Raw genomic sequence first — 11,339 nt, forward strand, 5'->3', positions numbered from 1 at the left:
TAATTGCAATATGGATGATAGATATAGGTTTTTGTAATTTGAAAATATAAAAACAGCAAGGTAACTAGTAACAAAAGTGAGCGAAAACGGTATTGCAATGCTTCGAAACAAGGCCTAGGGTTACTAGTGCAAGTTCTCTCAACAATGATAACATAATTAGATCATATAACAATCCCTCAACGTGCAACAAAGAGTCACTCCAAAGTCACTAATAGCGGAGAACAAACGAAGAAATTATTGTAGGGTACGAAACCACCTCAAAGTTATTCTTTCTGATCGATCTATTGGGCTATTCCTATAAGTGTCACAAATAGCCCTAGAGTTCGTACTAAAATAACACCTTAAGACACACATCAACCAAAACCCTAATGTCACCTAGATACTCCAATGTCACCACAAGTAATCCGCGGGTTCGATTATACGATATGCATCACACAATCTCAGATTCATCTATTCAAACCAACACAAAGAATTTCAAAGAGTGCCCCAAAGTTTCTACAGGAGAGTCAAGACGAAAACGTGTGCCAACCCCTATGCATAAGTTCACAAGGTCACATAACCCGCAAGTTGATCACCAAAACATACATCAAGTGGATCACGTGAATATCGCATTGTCACCACAGATAAACATATGCAAGACATACATCAAGTGTTCTCAAATTCTTAAAGACTCAATCCGATAAGATAACTTCAAAGGGAAAACTCAATCCAGTACAAGAAGGTAGAGGGGGGGGGGGACATCATAAGATTCAACTATAATAGCAAAGCTCGCGGTACATCAAGATCGTGCCAAATCAAGAACACGAGAGAGAGATCAAACACATAGCTACCGGTACATACCCTCAGCCCCGAGGGTGAACTACTCCCTCCTCGTCATGGAGAGCGCCGGGATGATGAAGATGGCCACCGGTGATGGATTCCCCCTCGGGCAGGGTGCCGGAACAGGGTCCTGATTGGGTTTCCGTGGATAGGCGGCGGAACTCCCGATCTAGGTTCTGTTCTGGAGGTTAATTTGGGGATATATATAAGAGGTGTTGGCGTCGAGAACAAGTTAGGGGAGTCCATGAGGGGCCCACAAGGTCAGAGGGCGCACCCTAGGGGGGTGGGGGCGCCCTCCACCCTTGTGGTGGCCTCGGGACTCTTCTGATGCATCTTCGGTACTCCGTGGGCTTCTTTTGGTCCAAAAACAATCGTCATAAATTTTCAGCTCAATTGGACTCCGTTTGATATTCCTTTACTGCGAAACTCAAAAACAAGGAAAAAACAGAAATTGGCACCGAGCTCTAGGTTAATAGGTTAGTCCCAAAAATCATATAAAATAGCATATAAATGCATATAAAACATCCAAAACAGATAATATAATAGCATGGAATAATAAAAAATTATAGATATGTTGGAGACGTATCAGTGTGCAGGCATTCATACGCAATAAGAGAATTATCAGTGATTAATCTATCTGGCACTGGCACAAATGCACTCTAAAAATCAGATGCCACAACAGGAAGAATCAACTTGAGACGATTTGCCAAAAAATTTGAAGCAATCTTGTAGAAGACATTGCACAGACTAATCGGTCGATTTTTTTTCAAATGCTTTGGTCTGGAAGCCTTGGGTATAAGAACAATAACTGAATCACAAAACCCCTCTGGTATAGGTCTTCCGTCCAGAAAGCTTCTCACAACATGACATATCTCCTCTTCCACGAAGTTCTAGTGAGTTTGAGAGAACAAAGCCGGGAAACCATCAGGTCCCGGAGCCTTGGTAGGTTCCATCTGGAAGAGGGCAACTTTGATTTCCTCAATAGAGCATGGCTTACAAAGATCCTCGTTCATATCATCCGTGACTTTTCGAGGTATAGCTTCAAGCACAACATCACCAGACGCACAAGGTTTAGAAGTAAAAAGTTTATCATAAATTTTTTGTACCAATACCTTTGAGCTCAGCTTGTGAGTCACATGAACTACTGTCCTCACGCACCAGCGAGGTAATCTTGTTTGTCCTCCTACGCGCCGAGGCCCGGGCATGGAAAAACTCGGTGTTCCTGTCCCTGTCGTGCAGCCAGTCCACTCTGGAGCGCTGACGAGACATAACCTCCTCACGGTCAAAAAGCTCACATAGTTGCCCTTCAATAGCTCGTCCCTTATACGCGATTGTTTTGTCACGCTCGGCCACTGATTACATGAATCATATATAACTAACAATCCATATACACTACATAACAGTTCTGCAGAGATCAAGTAGTAGACATCTTCATCTTGTGAAGTTCTTTTCAAAAAAAGTCCTTTTTAGCAGAAAGGAATTCATATTTCAAAAGTCAGAGTATAAATAAATAAACAAAACTCAAAAGCGTATTGCAACAACCACTCTCCAAAACCCGAGAGGCTTTTCTTGAGCTCTCCGGCCCGGTCCAGTAAGCTGCCGGTTCCAGCCCAGCCCACATAAAGCGCCTCCCCTTTCTCGCTCACTCCATTCACAAACGGAAGCAGAGTGAGGAGGGATTCATGGCCGGCGCCGGAGGAGATCGCTGCCGCCGCCGCCGCCGCCGCCGCGTCGACACCGCCGGCGCTTCTCCTTCCGCATCCCTCTAGGTACATGCGCTCCCCGGGACTATCCGCCCACCTTCTCTCCCTTCCCCCCTATGAGTACCCTAAGCCTAGGGGGACTGGACAATCTGACGCAAGAACCCTAGAACTTGGAAGAGAAGCACGGGACCGAACCAACCAATTGAGCGTATGCCAGTGTTACACTTTTCAGTGTGATGGAAGTCATAGCTGCATCCTGTATGCGATTCTTTTTGTTCTGGTTTCGTCTGATGAAATTGCCCATCTCCGGGAAGTAATAGTTATTATTGATTCTTGTTGTGTTCAGGATGGGGAGGAGGTTGGAAGCATTTCTTTTGATATACCGCCGGCATCAGCGTAGTCTGCACAAACCCAATATTATCAATATCTTGCTGGCTCAGTGTATCACTAGTGTTTCCGGAGCAAAGTGTGCTGCCAGATCTAAACGCAGCTGTTACCAACGACTGTCACGTCACACCTCTCTCAAGATTAGATGGGACCTAACAGTCAAATAAACAATTCCGTTTTTTGTTTTATCTCTAGAAATTTCATTGCCTTATTGGAGACGCATCTGTCATCTGGGTTGATTTTATTTTATTTTATAAGCATTTGCTGCAGATAATTCGGTGGAGTGGAGCTTGTTTCGTTTCCAAGTTCGTTCTAAGCAGAAACCATGGGAGCAGAGCAGATTGGCAAATCGCCAACTGTGAGTTTCTGTTCCCCGAATAACTCGCGTCTTCTCATTTGTTGCCAAGCAAGGTGCAATTTTCTGCTGCTTCAGAATGTTAAAATGTATGTTCGCTTAACTGCTGTAGGATGTAGAATCGCAGTGCTACCATGAAAGATGTAACCAACACTTAGTTTTGAGATGATATAGGACCCCTTCTTTTCTTTGAAAAAACCCACATGGAAAGGTGCCTGCTTTTTTGGTTTATCTTTGCTATCCCAGTAGAAAAAAGTCACAGTGATTAGTATCCTAGTAACATGAGGTATTTATTTATTTAGCAGTCATAATAAACTTGTCTCTCAGGCAGTAAACCATTTCAGAGAAAGGGCTAAAAACAAAATTTACGCCATTTGTTCATCTGGGTTAAGGTTTGTTTGGCCTTAGAATCGATAATGCTTATGTAACTGTCCTGATTTATTCATTATGTCTACAAATGGAATATATCTACACTAAATCAGGACGTCACTTATGCAGAGGATTACTTGCTGCTCAATTTCTTGCGTGGAGAACTTGTGTAACTAGTGATAGGTCTGTACATAGGCGCCGCCACCGCTGGGATCTTCATGGTGAATCCCGCTTCCCTCGGCCTCCTCGCTGTTGACGCAGGTACCCTTCCTCCTACCATTCAGCCATGTCCCATGCTCAGTCCAGAGACGCTGTTCTGGCAGTGGAATTTCGTGCAAAAATGAAACGTGGTATTGTAGGATTACCCACTGGAACACAACGATACATCAGCATAATAGATAGTAGGCTAGTAGTATATCACAACTCAATATTTCAATAAGCAAGTACAACTAGTGTTGGTTATTGCAGTTAAGTAGTACTCTACTCTGCTACTAGCACACATGGTTAGAACATAATGTGAAACAGAGTAAAAAGGCCACAATCCCATTGAAGGCCCTGCTTATTCTTTGCCTCCATTGTTGAGCTTCCTGTTGTCTTCCCCATCTTATCTTCACCAACCGCTCTTGAGGCCTTGAGGTTGGAACTTGCTGCATTTACTTAAAACAATAAATACGATCCACACTAACCACGATGATGGCATACGTTATATATGCGCCACATGACAACATGGCGTGCGTATATAAGAAAAGTATATCAAGACTTGTGATTGGATTATTCGAGAATTCCTTTACTTTTGTGCAGTCTACTTTAATCACAGGTCATCAGGAAACTTACTAAAATTACCCTACCTTTTTGAAAAGCCAACACTGTTTTTATTGCCTACAAAGAAAATATTGGACATAATGTATTACTATGATATACTCCATTAAAAGCATAGCACAGTAGAAAAATAAGAGACGGGCCAGAAATTCCTGGCAAAATGCAAAATAGCCATCGCTCCGGTGGATCATATGACAAGTATGAAAGTTACGTCTTCAATTCGTCATACATGTACCTAGCCGTTAGATTTAATTGTGGCTAAACATCATCGAATCATTGATTTATTATAGATCGTTATATTGGTTAATGGAGGTCCTAGCTCTGAAACTTCAAAGCTTCTGTTGGGAATTTGCAGTTTTGGGGTAGCTACTAGCTAGTGAAGGCAAAGTTACGGTGCTCTTATACTGTAACCGATATCATGAGGAAAGTATTAGTTTCTTTGTGGAAGACTGAAGGCGCTTGTTTGTAGCTTTGTAACCTTCTGAAAGCCCATGTGAGTACCATAGTTAACTGTAGTAGTTAACACAGAATGCTAACATGCATGGATGCTTTGCCAGCGCCTCCAATTAAAGTGGATCTAATCACATGCATTAGCACTGATGACATAGTTAATTGTAGTACTCAATAATTACATACCTAGCTAGCCAGTTGTGTAGTACAGATGGCATCGAGTCAGACAAACGTCAAAAACAACGCTTGCCAATAAAGGCACAAGGCAGCACATAAAGCGCCAACCAAGGGAGCTAATACACAAAGTGCCAACGCTTGCCAAACTTTGAATAGATATTGCATTAATTTTGTCCTAATGCGCGATGCCAGCTTGCGTCGTCCGATCTGGTGTTGCTTCTGCAAATACGACATCATGATGAGAATGTGGATGATGCGGCAGTGCAAACGCCCATCAATGCTCTATTGATCCTATAATGTCAGTGGTTTGAACAGGTACGTGTTGTACTAATTTTGTGACCGTACACTTTCAGTACCAATACAATAGCCTTAAAAAAGATTATGTTCCAAGAATATATAGTTCAGAAAAAAGCATATGCTCATATGGCCACCACACACATGTATTAAATCAAGTATTAATTATGTATTTAGGCTTTGCTCCAAGCACAGCTGTTCAGTACAGATAACGCCCTTTTGGGACCCTGAGAACTAAAATCTGCATCCTCCTCCAGTTTCCTGTAATAACCCTTTGAAGAAAGAATGAGAGAAAATAATTGAGCTCCTTGTGAATTCATATCATGTAGAGAAATAAATGCAGTAGTTAGTGCATGATTGATTCAAGCGCCCCAGTAATAATAATATTTTTCTCTGGCCAGAGACAGGACATATGAACATGATTGTACATTTCTAACTGCAAGTTGGGAGTAGTTGATGATATTTAATCATCAGTTGGGGAGTCGGGTCTCTCTCTAAAAAGCTACTCCCTCCGTCCCAAAATTCTTGTCTAACATTTGTCTAGATAAGGATGGATCTAACACTAAAACATGACTAGATACATCCATATTTGGACAAATCTAAGACAAGAATTTTGGGACGGAGGGAGTATAAGCGATATAAAACCGTCAAGTCCTTCTTTGAAAATACACAAATTATATATAAGCCATTGATTCCAACTTTACATGTGGGAGTCCCCCCGCAAAAATAAAATAAACTTTACATGTGGGAGGGCCTTCTGTTCCAGCTACGACTAGTAATTGTGCGACGACTAGTAATTGACAATACAAAGGAACAGCCGATTGATTGACCGAGCAAGCACAGTCGTCATCGATAGTTATGGCAGCAAAACACATGGTGTCCATGTCTGTGAAGGACGTAGCCGTAATGGAGTTACTTAATTGTATATATCTAAATAGATCACATCCGGTATATTTTTGTAAATGTAAGTAAAGCAATGATATTTGTTATACCATCTTGATAACTATATCAAACAGATCACGACCAATTGATCTTCACAATTGTACTTAAACATGTCTTACCTAGACCATTACGATTGTATCTATACAGATTATAGGCGTCAGATCGTCATAGTTTTATGTAAGCAGTCTGTACTGCAATCTCGCATACAGATCTATTCTTGTACTTATAAAATACAGCGGTTGGTGAATGATTGATTCGAGCTTGCTAATAATACAATTCAAAGACAAAAAGAATAAGTAGGTATGAAGGCGGCTGTACATTTGCTAATGCAAGTTGGGAATGTTTAACTATGTATCAGGCGAAGAAGATAGGAAGTTGCCGAGTCTTGTCTGGTCACACAAAATATAATTTGGCATGAAGCTTAAGGTAGATATAAAATTGACCAGGCAGTGCTAGTCTTGTCTGGTCACACACAGTGTAGGGAAACGATTCCAAGTAAACATGTGGGCGGGCGCTCAGTTCCAGCTGCCTACCGTACATTGAACCCTGACTTGGTAATATACTGGGGCTGTGGGACGATATATACTCAAGCCAGAGCCCATCCATTTGATAGCAAATTAAGCAAATAGATCCCATGGCCATCGAGGAGGTAGAGCAGCAGCCGCAGAAGCAGGGCCAGGGCAATGAAGACGAAGACTCAAAGCTGTACGAGTTCAAGGAGCAGCTCCTGCTCCTGTCGACTTTGGTGGCGACGGTGACGTACGTCGCCGGGCTGAACCTGCCCGGGGGATCCTGGGAGCAGGATGACCCGGGAGGGCACATGGCTGGGGATCCGATCCTACTGGCTACCCACTACCGCCGGTACCTTGCCTTCTACTACTGCAACGCCACTGCACTCGCCACGTCTCTCGTGGTCTCCATCATCCTTGTCATCCTGCCGAAGCACATCATGACGCAGAAGAGCAAACACTGTACCGTGGTGCTGCAGATGGTCATGGTGCTCGACCTACTAGGCCTCATGGGCGCCTATGGTGCCGGGAGCTGCCGGGATGCATTTACAACCATCTATGCGGTGGCCGCCTTCTCCTTTTCGGTATTGGTCATCATCTCTGTTTTCCTTTCCTCTTTCACCAAGGACAATAGGGATGGTGCCGTCAGTGGCTCGAATTCCAATGGTGGTGTTAACAAGGTCAACTCCAAGTCCTTCCGTAACTTGGTGAAGCTAACCAAGGAGATCGGTGTGGTGATGTTTATCAAAAAGCTGGTCAAGGTCAAGGACCGAGGTGAGAAGGAGATGGTCAAGGACCGAGGTGAGAAGGAGATGGTCAAGGACCGAGGTGAGAAGGAGATGGTCAAGGACCGAGATGAGAAGGAGATGGTCGATGTGTTGATGTTACTAGCAACCTTTGCAGTCACAATCACATACGTCGCCGGGCTGAGCCCGCCTGGTGGGTTCTGGACCAGCACCCAGGACGGCCATCGTTTGAGCGACCCGGTGTTACAGGCCCGTAACCGGTACCGTGTCTTCTTCATTTGCAACACCACTTCATTCGCCATGTCCCTGCTCATCATTGTGTTGCTCCTGGAGAAGAAGCTGCTCGGGAAGAAGAAGTTGAGGCTTTTGGCGCTCTGCGGGTTGATTGTTGTCGCCCTGCTGGGCCTCATGGGGGCCTATGCTGCTGGGAGCTGCAGAGAGGCTAGCAAAACTGTCTTGGTCCTTGCTGTTCCTGTTGGCGTATGCCTGCTTCTGGCGCTTGTTTTCAGTTGGGGATCACTGGCGGATCAGCTTGATTCTGTCTTAACACGGTTCAGGGAACTGGTCAAGGTTCCTTCAGGTACGGCTTGCTACCTATCCTACCTTACTGCATCTATGAAAGCTTACTGGTTTGGCATCTAAAGAAAACTTGCCGCTTTGGATTATTGCATGCATAGGGATATGGATATGGTCGATCCCCCGGGATAAAACTTTGAACATTACTTTATACACTATCATTTTAGAAAATCAATAAAACTCCGAGCACACACTCATGTGTGTGTGTGTGTGTGTGTGTGTGCGCGTGCGTGATAATTATTATGAGAGCACTTTGTGAGACGATTTTATAAGCGTATGATGATTTCCAAATATATACCGAATCTGTATTATTTAGTTTTCAAAAATGCACAAACTTGTTAATGGTATATATACTAGTTAGTTGCGTAACTCATTGATTGTATAAATATGCAGGTACATGTACAGGCACGAATGTTGACCTACATGAACAGAACACTCGCGATCTTGTTATGCTCCTTGCTACTCTTGTGGTGACCATCACTTACCAAGCAGGACTAGATCCACCTGGCGGCCTTTGGCTAGATGACGGAGATGGTCATAATATCGGTCACCCGGTGCTCCAAACGACACATCCTACTAGGTACAGAGTGTTCTTCTATAGTAACTCGGCAGCTTTCGTCACATCCTTGGTCGTCATCATGATGCTCCAGAGCAAGTTTCTGCTCAACCGGCACACACTAGAAGCAACCCTGGTGCTCGACCTATTCGGCCTCATCACTGCCTATGGCGCCGGGAGCACTAGGGAGGTAACCCAATCCATCTACATCGTCGCCTTGGCAGGAATTGTCCTAGTCTATGTCATCGTCCATATCACCATTAGAGATCATGACCCTGAGCCAGTGGGTGATCATGCAGTAAAGCATCTCGATGACAAGCGCAAGGTACTGTTGCTGGTCGCTATCTTGGCCGCCACCCTCACATACCAAGCTGGCCTCACCCCGCCAGGTGGCTTCTGGTTAGCAGATGACCGAGAGCTCGGTCGCCGTGCGGGTTTCCCAATCCTCCTTGACAATTACACTCGCCGTTACAACACATTCTTCTACTGCAACGCGGCGAGCTTCATGGCGTCTGTAACCCTCATCCTTCTTCTTGTCAATCCAAAGCTATACAGGCCAGGCATACGCTGCCGTGCCCTCTATGTGTGCATGCTGGTGGGCATGTTTGGCCTCATGGGTGCCTACGCTGCTGGAAGCTCCCGGAATCTCAAGACCTCCGTCTATGTATTGATCTTGGTTGGTGCAGTGCTAGCCTTCATAGCCTCGCTGCTAGCCATTTTCTTGTTGGTGCCTTATCTCAAATCCCAAGGATGTAGAGTTTTCTGCTTCGTCCCTTTTGGCCAATCTCAAAAAGGTACAGAAATGCAAGTTGAAGCAGGTCATAGCAGCAGCAAATCCCATGAAGGTACAGATGAGCAACTTGAAGCAGGTCATAGCAGCAGAAAATCCCATGAAGGTACAGATGAGCAACTTGAAGCAGGTCATAGCAGCAGAAAATCCCATGAAGGTACAGATGAGCAACTTGAAGCAGGTCATAGCAGCAACAAATCCCATGAAGTTACAGATGGGAAAGTTGAAGCAGCTCATAGCAGCGGCGACAAAAATAGCAGCGAAAAGAAAGAAAAACTTCAATACTTGATGCTGCTAGGGATCCTGGCTGCAAGTATGACATACCAGACTGGCCTAAAACCACCGGGTGGCCTATGGCAGGACAACAATGATGGGCACTATGCTGGCAACCCCATTCTCCGTGACATCAACAAGGACAGGTACAATGCTTTCTTCTACAGCAACTCCGCCTCCTTCATGGCCTCAATTGTGGTCGTCGTCATGCTGCTTCCATTGACATTGTTCCCTGAGAAATACACAACAAAGTCATCCAAGAAAGACACAAAGTCAACCGGCGAGGACACAAAGTCGCTCGACAAAATCACGAAGCCGGCCAAGAAAGACCCGAAGCTGACCGAGAAAGACAAGGAGTCGCCCAAGAAAGACACATGGCCACTCTGGCCGATGCATACTGCCATTTTGCTGGACATGATGGGCCTCCTGGTGGCATACGCAGCAGGCAGTACTAGGAAATGGGAAACATCCAGGAACATCATGGTCCTCATCGTTCCTTTGTTGGCCTACATTGGGCTCTACGCAGCACTGTCAGTCTTCCGCCATAGAGAAGAGCCCACAGTCCCCCAACCTGCGGTGCAGCCGTTGAATCATTGCAAGACGTGTAGGAGGAACTGCGGGTGTGTAAATTTGTAACCGAGTTTGGCTCAAGTGCAAGCATCCTGTGTACATTCCAGATATCGAGTTGATTATTCATATATATTTCAGCGTGATGGCCAGTTGCAGCATAACAGTATATGCATCTTGTGTGCTGTAGCCCATTGAATTAATACAGAGGCCCTTTTTGTGACAAAACTGGTAATTCGCGGAGTGAACCTGATGAAGCTTGGAAAGTCAATGGCACAGCAGAGCAGTCGTATTACATCGACTTAAATTTGTGGAACTTGGACAGTGACATACGCAATCCTCGTTCTTTGTTCACAAACATGTACAGAATATAGTGGCGGCAATGGAAGGAGAGAAACAACCATCTCTAAAACAGAGCTGTGAGTAGTAGTAAACAAATTGTGTCTGCACTCAGAATTGCAAGTCATCTCGTCAGCTTGATCTTCATTCCCATGGTTTTCCCCAAGAACCGGTTGTCATGTGGGCCAGCAGTTGCCACTTGTGAATTCCTTGTAAGATTTTAAACTGGAGTTGCAGCTTGCTACTTCGCCTCCGTCGCATTGAAGCCCCCAAGATCAGCCACTCTGTCATCCGCAGCTGTAGCCTTGCACCAGATGAGACGCCACCAGCAACTTGAGGGCCAATTGCAGCATAACAGTATATGCATCTTGTGTGGTGGAGTTTATCACATTCTCCACTTCTTTTCCTCACCTGACAACAAAAAACAGAGCATTAATTAGCACAGTTCATCGGCAGATGCATGTTTGCAAGCTGTCAGGTTCCTCCTGGGCGGGTCGTAACCGCTGGATAGCTATGCCCATCTGTTTAGCTTGCAACTTGCTGCAGTTTCTTGAACAATAAACATGGTCCACTCTAACCACGATGATGGCATACATGATATATATATGCCCCAAATGACAACATGGCGTGCATATAATCGAAAACCGTATCAAGACTTGTGATTTGAA

The 11,339-nt window shown here is 44.7% G+C and overlaps 1 protein-coding gene and 1 long non-coding RNA gene across 2 annotated transcripts; both read left to right on the forward strand.

Annotated features, from left to right (window-relative positions):
- The first annotated feature begins 2,484 nt into the window (after positions 1–2,484).
- Positions 2,485–3,495, forward strand: LOC120967917 (uncharacterized). The gene is made up of 2 exons (XR_012188805.1): positions 2,485–2,588; positions 2,869–3,495. It is a non-coding gene; the product is annotated as an uncharacterized lncRNA (long non-coding RNA).
- Positions 3,496–3,765: 270 nt separating this feature from the next.
- On the forward strand, positions 3,766–11,339 carry LOC109733736 (uncharacterized). The gene is made up of 3 exons (XM_045231874.2): positions 3,766–3,894; positions 5,272–8,150; positions 8,540–11,339. Exons 2-3 carry the CDS (start codon positions 6,950–6,952, stop codon positions 10,399–10,401), a joined length of 3,063 nt encoding a protein of 1,020 aa, XP_045087809.1. The 5' UTR covers positions 3,766–3,894; positions 5,272–6,949; the 3' UTR covers positions 10,402–11,339.

Source organism: Aegilops tauschii, chromosome 7, assembly GCF_002575655.3.
Source record: "Aegilops tauschii subsp. strangulata cultivar AL8/78 chromosome 7, Aet v6.0, whole genome shotgun sequence".
NCBI classification, from domain to species: Eukaryota; Viridiplantae; Streptophyta; class Magnoliopsida; order Poales; family Poaceae; genus Aegilops; species Aegilops tauschii.